Source organism: Polyodon spathula, chromosome 32 (assembly GCF_017654505.1).
Source record: "Polyodon spathula isolate WHYD16114869_AA chromosome 32, ASM1765450v1, whole genome shotgun sequence".
Classification (NCBI taxonomy): domain Eukaryota; kingdom Metazoa; phylum Chordata; class Actinopteri; order Acipenseriformes; family Polyodontidae; genus Polyodon; species Polyodon spathula.
In genome coordinates, this window is record NC_054565.1 from 2,455,301 (window position 1) to 2,478,615 (window position 23,315).

The 23,315-nt window shown below is 36.7% G+C and overlaps 2 protein-coding genes and 1 long non-coding RNA gene across 4 annotated transcripts; 1 reads left to right on the forward strand and 2 right to left on the reverse strand.

The window, feature by feature from the left end:
* Window positions 1-3,137: 3,137 nt before the first annotated feature.
* On the reverse strand, window positions 3,138-4,133 carry LOC121303267. The gene is made up of 3 exons (XR_005947773.1): window positions 4,071-4,133; window positions 3,776-3,883; window positions 3,138-3,646 (listed from the first exon to the last, which is right to left on the reverse strand). It is a non-coding gene; the product is annotated as an uncharacterized LOC121303267 (long non-coding RNA).
* Window positions 4,134-5,012: 879 nt separating this feature from the next.
* Window positions 5,013-9,546, forward strand: yrdc (yrdC N(6)-threonylcarbamoyltransferase domain containing). The gene is made up of 6 exons (XM_041234199.1): window positions 5,013-5,259; window positions 5,835-6,036; window positions 6,197-6,311; window positions 6,689-6,808; window positions 7,252-7,394; window positions 8,292-9,546. The coding sequence occupies exons 1-6, from the start codon at window positions 5,082-5,084 to the stop codon at window positions 8,359-8,361; spliced, it is 828 nt and encodes a 275-aa protein (XP_041090133.1). The 5' UTR covers window positions 5,013-5,081; the 3' UTR covers window positions 8,362-9,546.
* A 2,161-nt stretch (window positions 9,547-11,707) lies between these two features.
* Window positions 11,708-22,492, reverse strand: maneal (mannosidase endo-alpha like). Of its 2 annotated transcripts, XM_041233852.1 has the most exons (5): window positions 21,967-22,492; window positions 20,652-21,226; window positions 19,231-19,340; window positions 13,145-13,221; window positions 11,708-12,722 (listed from the first exon to the last, which is right to left on the reverse strand). In XM_041233852.1, exons 2-5 carry the CDS (start codon window positions 21,157-21,159, stop codon window positions 12,086-12,088), a joined length of 1,332 nt encoding a protein of 443 aa, XP_041089786.1. In that variant the 5' UTR covers window positions 21,160-21,226; window positions 21,967-22,492; the 3' UTR covers window positions 11,708-12,085. The 2 variants fall into 2 exon arrangements, with proteins under 2 accessions (XP_041089786.1, XP_041089787.1); XM_041233853.1 differs by lacking the exons at window positions 13,145-13,221; window positions 20,652-21,226; window positions 21,967-22,492 and having other exon boundaries at window positions 19,231-19,301.
* Between the last annotated feature and the right edge of the window lie 823 nt (window positions 22,493-23,315).

Consider the following 23,315-nt stretch of genomic DNA (forward strand, 5'->3'; position numbering starts at 1 on the left):
TTGAAATTTTGTAACCAAGATAACTTAATTCAAACATAAAGAATACATATTCTTCAGCACCGAAGGTCACACCTGTGCTGGAATATCTAAAGCAGTTGACAGGTATTAGGTCTATTAGATAGGAATCTTTGGTTAAGATTGAAATGTGAGTTTCCAGGCTATGCACTGTGCACTAGTCATACTGAGGAATTCAAGCACTTTAGGTTACTATATCTTTCCTGGCAACTGATTACTTTTGCACCGTTTAAAGGGACATTTCTTTCAAGTTTTTTTTTTTTTTTTTTTTTTGTATGTGTAACTTTTTTATTTTATTTTATTTTTAGCATTTTGAATGAAGTTCCATTTCTGCAGAGATGTGCAAAGATATAATTATTCCTGTGCTGCAGCAGTGCATCTTCTCCCTGCAGACAGATATTCTGCCTTTCAAACCCTCAATGTTGGGTTTTTTCCTAGAATATTTCTGACAGTGTCCTGCCGTAAGTCAGTCCTATGATATGACTGTTGTGGTTTTTAAAATGCAACACAGCAGAATATCTGGGTCTGTATGTAATTTACACAAAAATGTATTCCAATACAGAATCCAGAATTGTTATGGTACTACTGCCCATCTACTTTCCTAATGCAATCAAACCATAGTTATTCTACAGATTTTCTACAAGTTTTGGGTTAAATTGATAACATTTAACCATTTTTGTCATATTCGGAGGTCTCCATTAACTACCTTTTATATTTTATAGCTTCAGAATTAAATAATCTATGCAAACCTTGTTGAAACTAATAGCTAAAGGTTTTTTTTTTTTTTTTTTTTTCTCTTTGGTTGCAGCCAACCGTGTTCTTGTCCGTATTTGAATTTAACAAAACGCATTACTAGAAATGATTCCTCAAACCTAAATGTAAACAATACCTATAGAGTTAGTACTTTGAGATTTCCAGGTTTTTGATTGTATTTATTTATTATTTTTGACTAATTACCAGTATATTTGTGTAAGATTTATATTTTGATGTTGATTTAGTTTATGGTTAATGGATTATTGGATTTTGGGTTCTTCTCAAGCAGTCAATATTCAAACCATGGATGTTTGTTTAATAAGTCATACCACACATGCAAATGACCATATGTTATAAGTATATTAATATAAAATTGATCTTGAATTATCACAAGCCGAGGGATAGCAGCTGGTCGATTTTTTGCCATGTAGAGATCCATGTTTTCCACATCATCTTGTCTATGTAGTTCAACTCTGTTAGGATGTGAAGTATCCTAACTGTATATTATTTGTACTGTACTAAAATGGGTTAACCTGACAATATGTATGGTACCTTAAAGCAGAGTGCTATGATTAGAGACACTGTGCACCCAGTCAAGATTAGTTAAGACTACAGTAATTTGGCCTTTATCATTGTTTCGCATTGTTATGTTGAAGGTATGTTTCTGCTTTGGCAGGAAATGTGGTTTTAGACAGCAGTCGTCTTCTGTCAATGTTTCAGTAATGCAATTATTAATTTAATAATACTAATAATTTACAAATGTAACTCGTGTGTAACTTTTACATGAAAAGAAAATGTTCCTAGATGTATTTTCTTTTATGATTATTTAGATATTTGGTAGCATTCAATAAAATCATCAAGATTATTTACAGTCACACCTACAGTCTGTACAAGTGTAATATACAGTTAGCTACAGCCAGCAATTCCGAGTGTAACTCCTAAATCCTCCAAGGTACACCATTAATCTATGCTAAATCAAAATTGTTTCGTTTAATATATTTATTATTTAGCCATAGTCTGTGACAGTTGTATTAAGGTACTTTTTTTTCTTGTTTTTCTAAGAAAAGGATACTGGGAAAACAAATGTGGTTATTTGGTGAAAAAGATGTTTGCAAATTTTTAACAACATTCTGTTATAAGAATTAGTTGGGTCAGTTTGCATGTTCTAACAAAGATGGTATTGTTTTGTTATGTTATGGTACAAATTAATTCTCCTGAGGAGAAGAAAGATACGTTTATATATATATCTTGTCTTTTTTTTTTTTTCTTGACTTTCTTATTGTTTGAATAATGACAATGCAGATTTAACCAGATTCTATAGAGAGATTATGACCCGTTGTGCAGTCTTCATGTATAATTCTTCAGTTACTGGTATTTGTAAACCAATAATACTTGCCAGAAATTTTGCTTGGTTTAAGGTTTAGAGCACTGTCATTTAGTCAAGGTAAACAGTAAAGGTTTGAGTACACATGGTGGAGATGCAATCATTTCAATACCTCCTGTCCTAATAGGTGTATTCAGATCTTTTGAACCTGTCCACTTGGGTGAAAGGATGTTGAAAAACAAAAATACTTCCAACTGAAGACAATGTCTCCCAACTCAGAGTGAAAAGATTTAACTGTGTAAAGGATTTGTATTTTTAAAGAATGTAAAATTTGAACATGCTGTTTTGCTTGTTTTGTATAAAGTTATATTGTATTATGGTTTAAAATGCTAACAAGTGGAAATTTAACATTTTTGGAATGGAAAGCAATATACTAATTAAATCCTATACTGACTTATCTAATTGTGATTGCTTTTGCAGGATTTATTGAATTCACTGACTATCAAAAATAAATCTTTAAATTTTCTTTCTTGTAGATCAGATCTCTGTCCTTTTGAGGACACTCACATGACACTGTAAAAAAACTCACTTTTTTCTTTTTTTTTTTTTTTTTTGTTTTTTTACAAAAGCATTTGTTAAATTGTCTTTAATCTGATTGACACAGATTACTTGCAGGATGTACAGATGTGTGCAAATGTAACTGTATCTGCACTTCAAATGCTGTGGCCCAACAGTGTTAATTAACTTTGGTTTAAAATTTAGGCTTTTCCGTACCTTTCACTACTTCAGACCAATACAACAACATATTTACTGAGGAATTGCAAGCCTGCTAACCCCCATGTTGTTCATGGCAAATATCCTAGCCTTAGACATAAATGGCCTTGAAGTATTATAGGCAAGCAGCCAGGACAAGGTCTGGAAATAAATGCACTGCATTTCATAATGTTTTTCCAAAATGAAGATAGCCCTGCATGGCTGGAGGTTTGCAGTCAGTAATATCCACACATGACCTTTTATCTCTCTACTGTTTAATCAAGGACCAGGGACCCCTCCTCCCCCTCTTGAATGTTGCTTATGCAATCTTCAGAGGTTAGCATTTCAACAATATCATTTCCATTACCTTTCAGTCCAGTTTAACAGTAGTCATGTTAGAGTGCTTCTACAGAATATACACATCAGCCAACTTCTACAGTACATTACCCATTTTAGACCATTTGGAAACACACAGAATACTCCTTCAGCAGTGTGCCCAACTTTGAATTTCTTTCCACACAAGAAAAATTCATTTTAATTGATATTTAACATCTTGCATAAATAAACATTTTAAAATGGATAAATACAAATCATACAAATGCAAATAACTTCTAGTCTGTGACAAAACTGCCGGCCTCTTAAAGATCTGGAGCAGCTTTAAAAGTCTTAGCGACTTATTGTATTTCTTCCAGTGATGCTTTCTGGTCAACATCTTCACATCTTGATGGTTGGTATCATCTGGGTCTGCTTTGTTTATTTTGAAGGAATCCAAGCAGTATCATTTGCAGGTTCAGCATTTCTCTGCAATTAATAAGACACAGTTCGTCAGTACATGACAGTTATCAGACTATAAGCATTAACCTTGAAATGCAATGCACCTTGGTTGCAACACAATTGAGACAAAGATGGAAAGAGGCATGCCAAATATACCATGAGAATGGAACCAAGTCTTGCGAGATCCTCTAGCATTCCATCACATGCAGTGATTTTCATCTGAAGTTCCCTCATTCTGCTGTCGATAGCTTCAGGAAGGCCTGCCTGAAGTTTAAAAGGCCGTGTGTAACTCTTCCAAGAACAGATCAGGTGCACAAATGCACAGTACATCTACTGCGTGCCGTGCAAACACAACTCAAACAATGGTCACGTCCCGCATGAGTCGACAAGAGCACAAAACGCTCCCAGGCAACCGAGTGTATTCTTAAATATTTCATGAATTTAAACAAACCTGCTCCTTCAGGTGGTCAATGTCAGGCTTAACTGCTTTCTCGGCGTCTTTTGTTTCTACAGCTGATCAAAAAAAAAAAAAAAAACATTATTTTGTATTATTGTTGTTTTAATTTTATTTTGTAAAAACAACTTTAAGTAAGATACACTGGTACAAAACCTACAAGTTAATTTTCAGTTTAACAGTTCAATTTACCTGTCTCCATTTTGTAAGTTTACAAAATTTAACTCCAATTTCCAAGTAGCTTTTAAAGGAGCCTGTATGTAATTAACGGCAATTACGCTCATTACCTTGCAGTAAATTGATTGTTGGCTACATAGACGATGGGAAAAGGGAAATGCGGTAAAGCTAAAGCGTTTTCAGTTGACTTAATAAGTTCAGTTTTCATAATAAAGCCACTGTCTCGGTGCAGAATGAGATAATGGACTACGATCAGTACTTATCACTTGGTGAATACGAAGTCGTTAGCGTAGTGCTAGTACTTGTTGTATTCATTCAATTAGGTTAACATTTGTTTTATTAAGATTTGAAACAGCTAAAATAAGTGTCCTGGAAAATTGCACATATACTTGATAAATACTATTATTATTATTATTATTATTATTATTATTATTATTATTATTATTAATAGGAATGACAGCATATTCTAAATAGACATCTAAAAGTAATTTCAAAGTGAACATAATAAAGTAAGAGATTAAATTGCATAAGGGTAGGGTAGGCCTACTAGTAATTAAAACGGCACTGAATCTAATACAGCTAGAAACACCATTCTTTCACTCGTAGCATACTGTTATATTTACTCTTCTAAACAATGAAACCTCAGACATTGCAGAGAAGTCTTTCTCACTTTGACTCGCAATGACAGTTTGATCAGCATTTCGAGCCTGCCCCCTTTAACAGTGGTGACGTAGCCATACACGCAGTGGTGACCCGGAAATAACTCCAGGATCTTTTGCAGCTGGTTACATCAGAAAGGCATGTTACAGGGAGCGTGCTGTGTGTGTTTCTATGCTGTTTCTAACCAGGCTGTCTCATATTGCTTTTGATGCATTGATACGCTCAGATATCCGTGCTACAAACTCCGCTAAAACAGACATGTGCAAGGAGCTCAAGTGTAGAGTACTGAAGCTAGTACCGGGAACTGCCAACGCCGGGCCCGCAAAGCAGTCAGGGGACCGGGTGCAAGGTAAGGAGTACCACGGTGACGAGCAACATACAAACACGTGCAGGGCAACCGAGGCGCTATTTATAAATGAAATGCAGCCTTTTTTTGTAAACTGACGAGGTTACGCTGTGGTGCACCGCTATGCTCATTCACGTGTTTACCAAAGAAAGGCTTCCATATTTTTCTGGACACTGTTTTTTCAAAAGCAGATTTTGTTGGCAGTCCAGTTTTGTATACCATACCTTCCTTCCCCTTACTTGCTACATTAAAGGCTTGCTTTTGGTTCAGCGTTAGCAGTAGGAGGCTATCAATTCTATACTGAAACATCTAGAAAAGTACAATAATACATTGGGATGGCCCCTGTAGTTTGACAGTCACAGTCTCAGCCATTTCAAAAGCATACCATACCCTAGTATTGTGAAGCGTTACCTTAGAGAGACAGCACTATAGACTAAATGTGTATTACGATATTTCTGTATTATTACAGACAAGCTGTACTATTAGAAAACCCTTATTGCTTGCTCTACATGTCTTGGGTATTTGTTAGAAGTGTAACTGCTTTGTATTAATGTTTTGTGTGTTTTTTTGTGTTTCAGTTTCAGCCTGGAAGGAGATTCTCAGCACCGCGGTTAATATTTTAAAGCAGGGCAATGTGGTGGCCGTGCCGACTGATACCGTATACGGGTTGGCTTGTCTTGCACAAAACTCAGAAGCCATCCAAAGGGTTTATGAAATGAAAGGACGAAATGGAAACAAGCCTTTAGCTATATGCGTGGGAGCAGTGGAAGACATTTACAAGTATGTCCAAAGAAAATCAGGCTACTTTCTGTGGTGTGTGTATACAGAAGCCTTAAAATATAACCCCTGTGTCCCTTCTAGTGTAATGTTATTAATAATATAATGGAGCATGATTAAATTTGTACTTGGAATCTAATATACTCTATTTTGTGATTCTCAGGTACTGTAAAGTCACTGTCCCAGATCAGTTACTAAGAGATCTCCTCCCAGGACCCGTAACACTAGTTTTGGAGAGATCTGAAGAGCTGAATAAAGACCTGAATCCCTTCACTCAGGTAACAAATAATCAGACAGTGAAGTCTGTAGATGTTACGTTTGCAGATGATCTCAAATTGAAAGTGCAGTGCCATGTGCAGTGGTCTAAGCAGGACAGTAACACAGTTACAGTCTTTGCCACTGGATCAAGTGGAAAGGGTTTTGAAACGAGTCCCGTTGGTTTCAGCGCAGATGGAATGTGTTGCCACAGTTTTGATTTTGGAAAATGTGATTGTTTTACAGATAGGTTGAGTGATGTAGGTGAAAACCAGGCACAATAGATAACATGGGCTCTGGTTACAAGACTTTTTGTGCCTCGGGTGGTTTAAAAATTGGGTTGCAGATTTACTTTATTACAACGAAAAGTTGACTTTTAAATGTGTTTTTTTTTTTACAGTTGGTGGGAGTACGCATTCCAGATCATGCTTTCATGCAAGTTTTAGCACAGAAGTGTGGAGAACCCCTGGCTCTAACCAGTGCGAACATCAGCTCCCAGTCAAGCACACTCACAGTAGATGTAAGTGTTACTTAATTTTACAGAATACAGTATGTTTTGATTGTCATTTTTTTTTCTTTATTTTAGAGTACTAGCAAATACAAAAACATTTAATCAAATAAATAAATAAATTATTTGTTGCTTTTTTTTTGATGATTCTAGCTAACAGTATAATTCCAAACATGTACATGCACCATTTGCTGTGTAGGCCGCAGTTTTGTTGTTATGTTACAGCAAACATGTATTTTTAGTATTCAGCAAAGTAAAAGAAATCCCTCGTGTGACTTTGTTTCACTTCTTAGGTCATATTTTTATATTTAAATGAAAATGTACATTGTCTGTAACATGAGTTTCTTTGCACATTTTAGACCTAGTGTTATATAGTAAATGGAAGAAAACAGATTTTTACTAGTTGTGTCCTGTTGCAATCAAACAGCACTTTACTGACTGTCCTTATTTTCCAGGAATTCCATGATCTTTTGCCTCAGTTAGCCCTGGTTATCGATGGTGGACCAATCGGTGATGTTATGAGTCCTGAGTGTCGATTAGGATCAACAGTGGTAAACCTGTCTATACCCGGACAATACAGCATCATAAGACCAGGATGGTAGGTAGCTTTGAGCTTTAGATCTGTTTAGGTATTCATTTTGATCTTACTAGTCAAGCAACAATTTAGACTTAATATTTAATTTTGGACTCTTCTTTAGTTCGTATTATATAATGGTGGAAGGCAGGGGATGTTAGATCCTGTTTAATTCCCTGTATATGTGAGGATACTTGAGAGTCGCATACCGGTCGACCTGTAGTGAGTGGAAACTGGGAGGGAGGCCTGCTGGGTTAAGTGAAGCTGTGTGTCCAAAAGCCCTTTCAATCAGAGCCCTCCTGCATGTCATTTTGCAGTCTAGAAATTGTATTGAGATCAGCTCGGGAGAGCACTAGAAGAGCCCTTTGAAGCTCTGAATACAGTTTAGCCAGGGCAGCTTTGTCCTGTTGTAGGCAATCAAGAGCCTCTGAAAAAAACAACCTCATTTGGTTCCTTGCATGTTTTCGTCCCTCAAGAGCTTTCATAGTGCTTCTGTTTGAAAAGAAAATCCATTTTCCAAATACCGTCTACATTATTCTTCCAAAGCATTTCTAGTTAGCACGCTGTGCTTTCTGTGTACATGTCAAGCCTGAAATATCTAGGCCAGCGCATAACGCTTGAAAGAGTATCTACACACTGTTGCTGTTGTGGCCCTTAAATAGATGCTTCTCACCCTTTTTAAACAGGAACAAAACGTTAAAGAAGCAAGGTTTTAATCTGCTTGCTCAGAAGGGTGCAATACATATAAACATTTTTTTAAAAGCATAAAACCACAAGGACAGCTTTTTCCTTTTGATCTAAAATAAAAAAGAGCCTTCTGAATTTTCTTTCTTCGTCATTACAAACGTTTAGTGAAAAGTGCTTCCCCAGTTGCTTTCTTATTGTTCTTTTAAATTTTTTTTTTTTTTTTTTTTTTTACAGTGCACTAATGGCTACAGTTGAAATCCTTGAGAAAAAATACAGCATGTTGTTAGAGACTCCGGACCACTGAATTAACTGTACGGTACTGTTCTGCAAAACGCACAACTGATCTTTGCTATTGTATGTACTATTGTATGTATGTATGTATATTTCAATGTCAGAATACTTGAAGGGGGAGTCAGCAGAATAAAGGAACAACATCTGCCATTGTGCACTGCATTAGCAGATATAACTTGAGAGTCCTTCTGCAGGGCTAGTGAAGACTTTTTTTGACAAAAAAAAGATGATCCTATTCTCTGCCAGGGATGACTGTACACTGAGATGGTTATTGGATTGATCTTTTCCCCTTTTTACTTTTTCAAGCATCGCATTAGCATCCCTACAGGCTAGAATTTTGGTATACGACTCCTATAGTTAATCTAGTAATGTATTGACTCCTACATGTTGCCTTTGTGTCCATTATAGCTATAGGTGCATATTTTAAAGACTGCGTTTTACTCCTTGTTCTATAATAGGGATGTCAGGCAATCGTGTGGTAATTTGGACACAGATCTTATTAGAAACGATGAAAGCGTTTTTTTTTTTTAAAGTTGAATGTTGTGACAGAGATCAATGCATATCGATTGGACACTATCTGACTTGTACGACAAACAGCTGCTTAATCTAAAAAAGATACAGGATGTGGGTTAGTTATGAATTAAAACCTTGGGCTGCATTATTAAAACAATAGCTTGACTTTAAGTCACATAGGACAGCACTGTTAAATTCAATAGGCGTGTCTTATTTGGCAGCGTTCCAAAAAAGACCAAAAGTAAAAATCTGAGTTACACACAGATGAAATCCTTGTAAAATACCTAGCTTACAATGAAGAAGCCCCTCCACCTGTCACAATGGAATTTAGTTGTACTACTGCTTCCAGACCACAGTGCCTTTGTATTTAATTTGTAAGGACGCAATGCCTGTGTTTTAATATATATTTTTAAGATCTAATGCGGCTAAATCACTGTAGTCTTCTATATTTGTTAATGTCATGATTTGTCCTGACATTACAAATCTGGAGATGTGGCGGGGATTCACACTGAAACAGGGAACTTGTGTTTTTTTTTGTGTTTTTTGTATGAGCTGTTTGTTTACCCATCAACAGTTCTTTTTTGTTTCTCTCATTATCAATATGTTTTAAGACCACATGTGATTTAATTTTTGTTGTTTTTTTTAATAAACAGTCATCTGATGGTGACCTGGTTACTGTGTTTAATATTAAGCATTCACGGTTTCCCTTTGTTATAAATATATCTTATTGGAGAGCAGCGTATTGCTGCACCTCCACTGTGCAATGCAAGAGATCATCACTGCCTTGGTTTGTATAATAATCACATCGCATGTGTTGCACAAGGAGTGAAACTCTGCAAACTCAGGACTTCTGTAGATCAGCACAATTGCCTTATGGTTTATCTGTTGCCATTTTAGTAGGAAATTAATTTCATATAATATTGAAGCACATACAGTAGGATTGAATCACCAGTGTAGAAAATCCTATTGCTCTCCTGAATCTAAAGCAGGTACACATGATAAGAAAGAGCTGTTAAACGTACCTTTTGTTTTCTCCAGTGAAGAGCCTAGTGCATTTTAGTGCTCCACGTTCTTTAATCATTGCTTCATACTTATCCAGCTTGCCAAGGGATTCTCTGCCTGCTGTCTATGAAGCTGCGTGGGACAGGTTGACGCATTGGAATTTTGTACTTCCTGAATTTCGTTAACAGCAGTATTTTGTTGAAAGATTTTTGATGAAGTACTGTCATTGGTAGTCTGGTGTAGTGTTGTTGAAATTGTAGGCAAATTGCTTTGGGTGGTGGTGGGGTTGACAATGTTTTATAGCACTTTTTTTTCAGTTCAGTTTCATGTAGAGGAATTGCATACTGGTGAAATGAGGGTTATCATTTATTTATGACATTTTATTAACTGTATTTAGATCAGTGGCTGTTTGATCAGTACAATAGAAATTGCATTGTTTAGTATAGCTGCTAAACAATGTTGGGAACTGATGTACCAATAACCAGCATATGAGTTGGATAATAAACAAAGGAATTGATGTGCTGTTGATTTTAGTTAATGATAAATGTTTTTTCTTAAGTTCTACCTAGAATTGGGTTAATTTGGTACATTCAGTAATCACACGTTCAGACACAGGAAAAACAAACTGAAGTCCTCTGATTTTAACCTAGTAGGCAAAAAGTTTCAAATGTTACAGATATGAAGTGTTGGCGATCACTGCCACCATGTGTGATTAATATTATAGCATTATCGTCAGTGCAAAGTCAAGTACTTTCACACAATTAAACAGTGCGTAAAAGATAACAAAGGGGAGGATACCCTCTTTTTATTCTTAAAATAAACATACAGCCCCTCGGGATCAGTTACATAAATACAGTAACTGATGGTTTTCACAAAACTTGTATAAATGTTTTTTGTTACTGGTATATGTTCCATATCTAATTGCAGTACACATTTTAAAACCATAAAAATTCCAACCATTGCTGTGCATGTACCATCATAAAGAATGAGACGAAATGAAAGACCAGGTAAAGAACGATGACTTTTTTTTTTTTTTTTTTTAAATGCATGTAAGGGAAACGCCCTCGGATTGTTACAAAATGACAAAACCAACAACTGCAACAAAGGTGATTGAAGAGTTTGCACTTGTGTGCAGGGTTGATACTTTTTATAACAGCGGCATAGTAGAAATGCACATGTAGGTTAGGTGAAGAATTATTATCTGTGATTACTGAAGAGATCAATTCTATATTTTAACCACCAATATGCTAAATAAATACAATAAATAAACCTTTTCAGATTATGCCATTAATCTTGTAGTAATAAAATGTTCCCAATTCATTGCACGTTCCAGAAAAAGTACCCAATTAAAACAGTTTATAAATCTCACACCATGAAAATATATTGCGACCTCGCTTTACAGTCTGCAAGGTTTGCACCTTTCCTTATAGCTTCTTGCTCCTTATGCTAATCGACCAAAAGTTTTCAAAATGGCGACAAATTCTTCAGAGACTTTCTTACTCTCCTTTGGTTTGCATCTTTCCTCAAGCACAAAATGAATTAAATATTGTACGTCTCTGAAAATAGTTTCTGAATATAATGAAACAATTATAAATGTTTGATTTTTTTTTTTTACCCTTGTTCTGCAGGATCTTAGTTTTGAATGCTAGCTCTTCTGCACCGGTCATCTGAATCTTCATGTCATGTGTTCAAAGCTAGTAGTGTTGTTTTTGCCTTGGAACTAACACACACACACACACACACACACACACACACACACACACACACACACACACACACACACACACACACACACACACACACACACACACACACACACACACACACACACACACACACACACGGATTGTGACAGTTAACGGGTCAGAGTGACTTATTCCCCTTGATAACCTACTAACCAAGGAAAGAAAAAAAATATTCTTAAACTGCTGATCTTGGGATCTTGAGTCTCGTTTGTGGAACAGATCAGACAAGGCAATGTATATTGGTGAGCATGAAACAGTGGGGGACTAAAGAATAAAAATACCATGTCTCTGCTGATGACATTCAGAAATTTGTATTCATGCAGTCTTAGTAACTGGTAGTTCACTATAATTCATACTGAGTTTTGAAATGTGACTGAATGAGTGTGTGTGTAGCGAGTAAATTAATGTGTTAATCAAAGGCATAGGGAGTATTCCTCCCATTGGGTTTTCCACACCGACGCCACTCGAAACGAGATCTCACATCAGCCACTGTTCTTTCTCTTTGTTGAACTGCTCTGCCCATTTCCGCGTCAGCTCCAAATACAAATCGGGCTTGTGGGGCAGGTAGTCCAAGTACATCCGAGTCAAAGTCTTTTTCGGCAAAGCCTTCTCGATCTGCGTTCCCTCGTGCCATTCATTGAAGGAAGTGATGGTGACGATTTCCGGCCTCACCATGAGTGCTGCCTGGAGAGACGTTTCGTAGTACTTCCCGTTGACACGGTTTCTTGTGTTGTGGTTGTTCCAAGGCCGTATGCTGGTGTCTATGTACCCCGGGCCCACACTGGGGATGAACATTAGGTTGTTGATATCGCAGAACGTTTTGATGGCCTTCCAGTTCTGGTGGGATGAGCCGAAGGAGAATCCATTGGAAGCAAAGTAGGTGTACATGCCATCAAAGCCTCCAGACACAATGTCGTCCTTGTGCCTCTCCTCCACAATCAGGGAGATGAAGATGCCGTCGTAGGGGGTATTGCGGAGACTGTGGGATCCCGAGGAGGAGAGAAGGTTGGCCCAGTCTTCTGGGGGCGTCAGATAGGAGTCGTAAATATAAAACAGAGGAAGGATCTTCCCAGTGCTGGTTTTGAATCTGTAGAAGGCCCCGTGATTTCCGTACCTTTTAAAATAAATGAAAAAGACTTTCTTTGTACATTTTATAAAAAAATAACATTTTAGCCTATCCTTTAATCCTCAGTTTAGGTCTTCCTATTCACGTGTAGCTGCAGGAAAGATAACAGCAAGCAGGCATTTTTTTTTTTTTTTGCATCTGGTATTCATCAGGCTTTGCTGATGCAATTCACTTGGGTCTGGTTCTTTACCCGCTGTTCCACTATTAAAACATCAGAGGTGTTCCTAATTTGTTTTGAGTTGCTTATTACTAGCAAGACCTGCGATCAAGGGAAAAATCCTCTACTACTTAACTACCAATTAAATTACTAATTAAAATTTCAATTGATGATCGCAAGATTTAAGTACCCTGTCCGTAGTAATTAGTACTACAGCGCAAACTGTAAATGGGTTTGATTACAAAGCACATACTTGTCGATGATGTACTTGATGTTGTCGTGTACAGTGCGGTCGGTACGTCCTGTGTACGGCTGGATATGAAACCCTACCTGTGAAGACAGTTTGTGTTAGAAAAAGAAATAAGAAAACTTTCAAGATAGTAAAAACAAGTGTGATAAGTAACACACATCCTTTGCCACAGCTGTAAATTCAAAGCCATCAGGAAAGTGGGTGACCAGAACGACTGGATAAGTTTCACATACAGGGGTAAGGACAGACAGACATCTCCATACATTCCCAGTTTTTGATGTTCTCAGTATCTCCTAAATACTGTCAATACCAACTTCAATGACAATTGGATAAGCGGTTCTTTGGATTTTGTGTCAAGTTTGACATGTGACATACGTTTGTACATATGACTACCCACGACTATATGCCCTTTGCTTGGGATTTTCACAACCAAGGATCGATGGTTTATACAATTCAAGGTGAACACCAGTACTGTAAAATGCTCTAAAATGGCAGGCAGGGTAATGGTTAATTAAATCCAAGTTTGTTTGTTTGTTTGTTTTCATTTTAGACTAGAAAATTAGCAGTGAAAATATTAGTGCTACAAATATTTGGCCAGTACTGCAAGGCTGATGCTATGCACATAATGAGAAGTGTGATAGAAACTCAAAATCAATTGCAAAAAGCTGAAGAATGACTACAATCTGCAAGGATGTGTCGTGAATAATAAGTTTGGTCAGCTATAAATAGTCATACTAAAGGAGCACATATAAATTGGCCAGGTACCCTACTATAACAGTATACATTAACCATTAATAAGTAATGAATATTTGTGCCTGGTTTACAGCACTGCCTTATCTAGATAATGATTGCATAATGTCATAGCAATAGCTTCTAAGGATTATTCTTCATCATTACCAATAAACAGCATGAGTCAGAATACAATTACTGGTTAATGGAATGCTCTGTGGGTCCCAAGACTTAAATGGAAAAGTCAAGTTTCTTCTGTTGGATTCAAATAGGAGGGTTTTATGTTAACTAAGGTAGTGTAGTGAGCAGGGTACTGAAATACAGTGGTTCTCAAATGTTATTCTTTATGGGAGGAAATCTGTAGAGTTCAAAATCTAAATTGTACTCAAGAATTAGAAGCAGTTAGCTCATGGACTGGGGGAAGACAAGAACAGGAGACGTCTGTATTCCTGCCAGGGACTCAGTTATTCAATGATGTCTGTTTGAACTGGCAGCACAAATATCTGTGTTTTAATTTCAGCTTTAATTTCAGAAAACAAATGAAGCCAACTCTATTGATTTCACATCAGAGCCTTCGTCTAATAAACATTAGCACAAGATTTGGCTAAAGGCAACACCAGAGCTACTCAAGTAAATAATCTTTATTTAACCTTGAAAGAATTTCCTCTTGTCCCATGTGGGCAACGTCCTATGGGTTTAACTAACAAGCAGTAGCCTGGAATTTAGAATTTGAAGGTGCTCGATTAGGTTCTTTAAATGCCGATTGTAGCATAATGTAAAGGAGTGCAATTAGATGGGCAATTACCTTCTAATCACACTTGGGGACTCAAACATTTACTGCTGTCATAAGCTGAAAATATTCTTAAATATATGTTTCCTGCAGATTGAAATCTATGTTCGCCTGTGAACATCCGTCATGTTCGGAGCTCTAGGCTTTCATTTCAGAGTCTGTTCTTTTTTGCGCTTCTATGGCAACCAAATTCACAAGCAGGGAAAGGGTCAGGGTTCAATTACATAATTGGAATCTCTGTATTTGAGTGGATTACAAGAGAGAGAGAAAAAAAAATCAATTAGAGAAACAGACTGCATAACCTGAATTTATATTTAGGGCTTAAATCTTTCATTTTACAGGTGCCCAGAATACATGACAAACCTCATCCACCAATCAGGAAGCTCCGCTGCAGGGCACTGTCACACAGCAGCTGGCTGTAGAGCATTCAGATAGAATGTCTAGGGTATTTATGGTGGATGAAAGCGCAGAAGTTTGTCATCTATTCTGGAAAGCAAAACACTGACAAGGTAAAGAAAATAACAATGATTACACAGTTTACCAGTTTCAAATCGCAATCAAACTTTGATTATCAGGCATTACCTTGATAGCTGATACCTTGTATGGCAGCATCTGTACCTCATCTCAGCTCTTACCACCCTGATGTGATTAACTCAAGACGGTATTGCCCTTTTAATATGGGTTCCGTTGCATGCGATAAACTCTGTCACTCATTTGCCACTGAAGATGATAACTTTTAGTATTGATAGTTTCAGCTGCATGAATTGACACACTTTGGATGTCATTCATAAGTGGATTTTAAAAGGCTATAGAAAGTATACCTGAAAGCATTGAGTTGCAGAGTACAAGATGAGAACATAATGCCTGCTTTAGATATTTCCACTTTTAATCTTTTTTTTTTTTATGCCAAAGCTGCATGCTTTTCATTTCAACAACATGATTCTATCTTTGCTTTGAAGCATCCCAAAAACCCACACATTTGATAATGGGTCTGGAAGATTTATGGAAAAGAAGCCTTTTGAAATATTATACACATATGCTTCCTCTTTATTAAAAGGTGCTTTTTTAATAAGCTGTCTGAGTTAATTAGTTCATCTATTTTAATGTTATGTTTCTAGAAATCTAATTCGAATGCCTCATTACTGGATAGCCAAACTTTTACCAGTTCTATCCACATTTAACTAGGTAGCAAGGTCTGTTCTTAAGATTAGTAATGTTATAATAAAGAGATACAACTGAAAAATAGAAGCTACTGCTCATTTTTTTCTTTCGTTAGACGATTTAGGTTTGTGAATGGACGAGATTGATAGCACTAACGGAAGTCTTCCATTTATCTGTCCAGGGGAAAAACGATGCCTGCACCTACTGAGTTCCTATACACACATGTTGTACACTCTCATGCACCCAGGTGTGTGTGTGTGTGTGTGTGTGTGTGTGTGTGTGTATATATATATATATATATATATATATATATATATATATATATATCACTGTTATCACTGTTTATCAGCACATATTACTCCAAAAGAAACATTGTCTGTTCCCCCCCCCAAAAAGTGTGATTTTTTAATAAGTGCATGCATGAGTAGGTGGTAAACAGACCACGTAGATAGGCACACTCTGCCCTACTTTCTGGCTTAAATCCTGCCCAGGAGGGACCACTCTCTTAAGGGAAAAGCTGTTGAGTCAGTATTTTCTATAGTTGAATTATATGGAGGAGGAATATAGTGTTCTGAATTGAATTGAAACGGAGGTGTTACGTCATTGAAGCTGGAGGCCTGGAGGATTAACCCATAACGTGGGTTTTTGTTGCTAGGACGACTATATCATTTTCCAGTACACCAAGGTGGTCTAACTTCAGGTAGGCAAAACGAAAGGTTGGGTTACTTACACTACCTAAAAATGATTAAAACCAAAGACTGATTAAAGCCATCCTTTAAAAAATCTAAATAATAATAAAGCCTGGTATAAGTGGTGCACCTGCCCTCACAATTCAACATGGACTTTCTCTTTAAGGACTCTGCTGCAATTACAACATTAAGCCAACATGTGACACTGTGTACGACGATAGAATCTAATTTTAATAAAACTGCCACTGGCCCTGCAAACAGTTAGAAGTAAAATGCCAGTATCAGGCAGGAAATACAAGTGCAGCTTACTTCAGACAAAATATGGTGCTTTCTTCACATCCTTAACGGAAACAAAGTGATAGTTGCACTGTGATACGCTCATTGGATAAACAGTATTGACTTAAAAATCCACACGAGGCTAGAGCCAAACCAGATTCAAACAGGAAGAAAACATTTCAGCCAATGCCCTCTCCTGTTTCTTGAGCTCTAACAGAAGACCACGACTGGTACTTTTTTTTTTTGATGAGCTTCAATAGAAAAAATGAAAACTAGTCTCAAAATGGTATGCTTTGGTGATAGTCCCCAAGTCTACCATGTACACCAGTGTCTTCTTAAAATACGCAAACAGAGACAATGGGTCTTCTTTGCTAAGAATCTTTACCCTTACATAACACTTTCTGGGTGAAGAGCACACTTTAATTTGTTATTGTTAAATTGATGGAGGTACTGTAAATACTTATTAACAGTAGCATGTTTTGTGTTTATATTTTCAAGCAGACAATTAAAAACAGACTTTTTCTTGACAGTGAATGAAACATTTGAAAGAGAATTCAATATGAACGGGGCTAAAAGAAAAGACGAGGACCTTTTTTTAAGGATGAAAAAAAAGTAATTTATCATTGCTATTCTTGAGCAAACATTGTTTCGCAAACGGGCACTTTTGTAAAATCCAGGCTGCTGCACACCTGAATTTTAATGGTCCTTAGTGCCAGCTTCAATTTCAGATCAAAAGCTCATCATTATTATGCTAGGTCACATGAGCCGTGGATATCATTATACCTTGAATAGATGCTTGTTTAGTCAGGATTATTCAGTCAATATATTTCTAACATATTTTACTGTACAGGAATCTAGAATGGCTGTGACTGGGAGAAAAGAATACATTAATATTTCAATTCTACATCACGATTCTATGTTGTGGTCTTCCAATTTGGTTTGATATACAATCCCTATCCACCAGGTGGCACTACATGCAAGGTAAAACAAATCTCAGAATGAATATATATAGAAGTTAGAAATCTTTGAGGAATGAACACATACCCTGAAGAAGAATTTAAACATCTCACAGGCTTCTTCGAATATCTCTCTGAAATTGTACATGGTTTGTTTTGTTTTTGTGTTGGTTAATCATTAAAAACACCACATTTTTTCTGAACTGATTTTGTTCAGTATAGTGTTAACCATGCAGTGAAACAGCTTGATACTACCAGTCAATGTAAAATGTTTAGTGAAATAAAGATAATTTAAATAACCTGAGGTAAATCACAGCCAAATCAAATTCAAGTAACACCATAAGAAATGTCAGCCGACAAAAAAGTGAACATTCATGTTAGCAATAAAGAATCAACACATGCTGTGCATTATTTGTCTTTTTATTTCAGCTTGTCTGATTTGAGTAAGCCAGTTTAAATGGTGTTGGTTTCTCACTGTACTGAGAAATTGCACCAATATTCTATTTGTTTATTTATTTATTATTTTGACAACATTTTAAAAAGCTCCTTGCGATATCTGTGAAGCCAGACACATCCAAAGGTTACAGATACATTTTCAGCCTGCAAACAAAAAAATAATGAAATGCTTTTTTGTTCATTGTTGCATCTTTTAACCATAATTGATGGCTTCCATTTGCCCCGGGTTATTTGATGATAAAGTATGTCTTTATCAAATAGTTTTCTTATTATTATAACAGCTCTGTGACCTTTAAGGTGGATCAGCATTCGTGCCGCAGTCCTTTTAACATTACCGTTGGATTTCTCTTTGTCTGCATACTTTTAACCCTGTATTGATTTTTTTTATTTATTTTTTTTTTGGATCCGCAGTACAGTAAACTATCTCTGGCCTTTCTCTTCTGGCATTATACATGCATTTTTTTTTTTTTTTTTTTTAAGAATTGGCTTTCAAGACTAGTAGAATAGGGTCACGAGAAACTACTTCATAATTAATGCTGATGCTACATCCTATGTTGCATAATTTGCACTAGAAGTGAATTTGTATAATTTGCAGGCTGATCTACAACTTATTTATCGGAGAAATATCCTGAAACGTGCTGTTAAATTGTATTGCAGGAGCTTTAAATAGCATAGTGTTTGAAGAGGAGAAACCAACCACTGCATAGTGTGAGCCATTCTTCGATGGCTGCCACATACGTAATAATTGAAAGGAAGGGTTTCTGAGGCAGTACAAGAAAGATTGTGTGTGTGTGTGTTTGTGTGTTTTGTTCCTTCCACTTCCTCAATAAAAAAGAAACTAACCTTGGTGGGATGCTTTTATTCCTTGTTCTTGCTGCAGACATGGGGAGGGCTGTGTGCTTTCCTGTCATCCCTTGCTGTGCCCTTGTATTTACAACAGTACAGTTATAGCAAGGGTGACAGGGTTCGAGGTTGCCCTTGCAGAAAATTGTTCACATCAGACCTTTGATTAAAAATGGAAGCATGCTTTACCTTGATGCCGTGCCGATGTGCAGCATCCAGTATGGATGGAACCAAGTCTTCTGTGGGCTCTCCGTTGTCATCAGCCATGCCTGGAGGGTACCAGCTCAGAACCAGCACACCTAGGACCCAGTACATAGAGAGCTTGTGTTTCCAAAGTGTGTATTTGCTCCTTTTCTCAGCTTGTAATTTATACATAGAAATAAATAAAACAAAATCCTTGCGCAACCTGAGACAGTGTGTTGAACCTAAACCTATGTGTTGTTGCCTGATTATCTTGTTTAACAGTGGTTGAATCCCTGCTGAATAATTTGTATTCAGGATGCATGTTTAAGTCTTTAAATTATTGATGTCTGCTTTTAATTAAAAGGATATATATATATTTTTTTTTTTTTTTTTTGTCCTCTTCACCTTACTTCTATCTTCCAATTATCATCTGCCAACACAATAAAAATGTAAGAAGTGCAAAAGCCATAACCTTCTGGAAACTTCTGCAAATATATCACTTCAGATAAGGAAAGGTAATAAAAGAATCATGTCCTACGAATACATCCTGCTCCTGAGGTAAAGCGATATATGCTTCCTAGGCAGAAAGCTATATAGTGTAATATTATACACAGAAGGGGATTATTCACAAGTAGACTTTAAATTGAACTACATTGTATTTAGGTTCTTTTTTTAACAAAGTGAAAGTGAGGCTGCTTAAAGCAAGGTATGTGCCGAGTTGCAAATAGATTCCTTTCAAAACCAGTTTAAATCTACTGTTGAAAATGTAACTGAAGGTCAAGTTGCGAAGCGGCCACTGATATGTCAAATAAATTAAACTTAATTTTATTGTAATTAACAGAGCTTGCTGTATTAAGGAGAGTCGATTTAAAATATCCATCTATCCAAGCTGTGTTTTAGTTACTAGCACAAATGTATGTATGTGCTAAATAACTGGTCTTTTAGTGTGCTCGAGTTACTTTAAGAATAGGCTTAAAAAGCATAAGAAAATCTAACCGTGTTTAAAAATATCCCTGACCAATAACATTATGCTATCTTAGAAACGTGTATCTCTAACTGTCACTGGAGACATAGTAAACTAGTTATTTGTCATAATTCAAATAATAATTGATCATGTCTACTTTTGAAATAATAAGCATTTGGATGTTATGGAGCTGTCCACAACAGGGAGTGCTGAAACTACCGGCGAGGAACGAGGTACAATAAAAGCATGGCACGGCCGCAACAGCATACAAAATAATAATAATATTATACGTCAATTTTGAGTAATATTTAAACACAACCAAAATAATAATAATAAAAAAAAACCGCATAATACAGTTTTTTTTTTTTTTTTTTTTTTTTTTTTTTTTTCATGCCACACGTATATTTATTGATAGTGCTAGACCCAATCATTAAGGAAATATCAATGCACCTTTATACTATACCTGCTGCAGCAGCTCTAAGCTGTTCCATGTGCGATTCTAGGATGTCTGGATCTCTGGAGCTGTAAGGTCCCAGTTCGGGGTAAAAGCTGGAGCCGATGTCTTCTGGAGGCGTATGTCTTCCTTTGGGGTAGCTAGCAGCAATTTTAGGGTCCCAGTGTGGCACCAGGACGTGGTCCCAGTGTATATATTTCCCGTCCAATATTGGAGTGCCAAACCACGTGTAATAAAATATATGGACGTCATAGTACATATCACCTTCAGGGTTGGAATTCGCATAGACAACTTTGGTGTCAGTTATAGCATGAGCATGGATAGGAGACACGGCGACTTCGCTGGAGACTGAACGCCTGTCCATTCTCTCAGCAGCAACCGGCATTAACTTGAGTCCCGGAGCTAAATCTGAAAAGCCATCACTGGGCTTTAATGTTCTCAAGCCCATCATGGTCCCAAAAATAAACAAGGTAAACAGAAACAGGGCGACGCAAGCTTTCTTGCGCAATCTGGCCATTGTCAGTATCGACAGTCCAAGCGCTTAGCTTTTAGTAGAATGGTCTGCCTGTTAGCTTCACTTCTCCCTGCAAGAATTACATCAACAGAATACAGGTTGTGCAGTAAATAAAGCGGTAGGGGGAGTTAGATTTCTATTAATGACACACTCGAGCACAGTACGTCAATGTATATAGTGTGCACTAGTTATCTAAACATCAATGCGTCCAACAGATATCTGCAAGAACGTAGACCAATATCTATATCGTACGTTTTTTTTTGTTTTGTTTTTGTTTTGTTTTTTTTTAAGAACACATGGGACTTGGTAGAAAAAAAAAAAACAATCTTTGTTGGTCTAGGGTTTATTAAACCGTCCTCTGGCCAAGCTGCTAGTTAAAACAAGCGCCCTGCAAAATATAAGTTTAAACATAAAGTTATTTAAAACCCGAATGTCTCGGAATATTAAGAGTTAAAGAGCCATTACATTCATTTCACAATCAGAATCTTTTTTGTGATTAAAAAGATCGAAATTCCCATCTGTTCCCTTCTTTATTATGATAAGTTCCCACATCAAGCATTACGGTCTAGGAACCATTTTTCACACACATGATGCAAAATCCTCAAATGCCGAGAGACATCTGCAGATATTTCTATTTCAATAAACCCACGTTTTCTATTACAACAGTTTATTGCTTCTAGTATCACTGTGCTATTAATGTTACTGAAATGACATGTGATGTGTCCGTGTCATGTAGGTTATTTAGAACTTATAATACAATGCATGTTTTAAACAACACATAGACTAAACAAACAATACATCTTACTTTACCTCAATCCACGGTTCGTCGTCCTTGTACGCGTACAGTGCAGGTTATCCTGCTTTCTTTCATTTACGTTAGGTCGTATACATCATAGCCCCTTTAAATCAACACTGAAAGCACGATCTGTCGAGTCCTGTAGAATTCTTCTTTAAAAAAACAAAACGATAAATGACCGATAGCTTATTCATTTGAACTCTTCGGGGTTGATTCCTAGCTGAACTGCAAGCGAGGGATCGTGGCTCTTGATCGGCAATTTGTGTCGCACGAAAATATACCATCATTGTCATCCTATGGCTTATTATTAGCGTTTCCTATACATCTCGCTTCGTTATAACAAGCTGTGTTCACTCAATCAGTTCCTCATACTGCACAGAGATCCCCTTTATGCCGTGGGAGTGTAATTCCAACCGGGAGATATATTTATATATTGGAGGTGTTTTTTTTTTTTCCTTTTCTGTGTGTGTTTGTGGTGATGGCAGTCCAAATGTGCGTTTTGTATTCAAACTGTCTTTTGTCCATTCCATTCCAGTGGAGGTGGAGCCGTTTCCAGCTCGCCGGCTCATTGTGTGATGCAGGCGGGGAAGGGGGGTAAGGGGAGGCAGCGCTTTTGTCTTCACGCTCACAAAGAGTACAAGTAATATCCATTATGTATGAGAATTTTAGTGTACGTGTTTTGGGGGTTTTTTTTGCCGACACTTACCACGATAGTTATAATATATACTATAAATATGAGTATATTTATGCGTTATTGTATGCTTATACATAATGCGTGTTATTTATGTAACAATATCTAAGGTACCGTATACACCTGGTTTATGGAACAGACACATAATTTAATTTTGGACAGTTATTAACTAACACAAATATTATAATAATTATTCACGTTAGACCCTATTCACTTTAAGAGTTTAAAGAATGTTTAATATAAAGACTGTTATTAAGAAGTCAGCAGAAGTTGAGAACAGTTTCACAAATATCATTATTGTGTGGAACCCAGTAATACAACTCAAGGACTGTTTAAGTAATGCTTTGCTAAGGGTTCTTTTTTCATAAAGTCAATTTCAAAAAATAGTTTATTCTCATTTCTCAAAAGCACTATTTAATCTTAAAATAACCATATCATCTTCATAAACACTTTTTTTTTTTAAAAAAGCCATAAAATGCATTCTATAAAATGTCCCATAAAGATTTAGGAATAAGGCACTGTATCATCAATTATCAGCAAGCTAGTGTTTTACAATTAAGCACCATTTAGCAGAAGGAATAGCTGCTTTCCTACAAAAATGCCATCTGTGCCCCTTTCCCCTGGGATTGTTCTTGTGTCATTTCCAACTCCCGTCTCAGTGCCGTGAATGCA

Bases quoted from the DNA above. Each gene is read 5' to 3' on its own strand.
- yrdc (XM_041234199.1), top strand. From the start codon at position 5,082: ATGCTGTTTCTAACCAGGCTGTCTCATATTGCTTTTGATGCATTGATA. The intron at 5,260-5,834 runs GTAAGGAGTACC...TTTGTGTTTCAG, and splicing joins GTCAGGGGACCGGGTGCAAG to TTTCAGCCTGGAAGGAGATT. The intron at 6,037-6,196 runs GTATGTCCAAAG...TGTGATTCTCAG, and splicing joins GCAGTGGAAGACATTTACAA to GTACTGTAAAGTCACTGTCC.
- maneal (XM_041233852.1), bottom strand. From the start codon at position 21,159: ATGGCCAGATTGCGCAAGAAAGCTTGCGTCGCCCTGTTTCTGTTTACC. The intron at 19,341-20,651 runs GTATAGTATAAA...ACTGGGTCCTAG, and splicing joins GCTTAGAGCTGCTGCAGCAG to GTGTGCTGGTTCTGAGCTGG. The intron at 12,723-13,144 runs GTATGTGCTTTG...TTATTTTAAAAG, and splicing joins ATCAAGTACATCATCGACAA to GTACGGAAATCACGGGGCCT.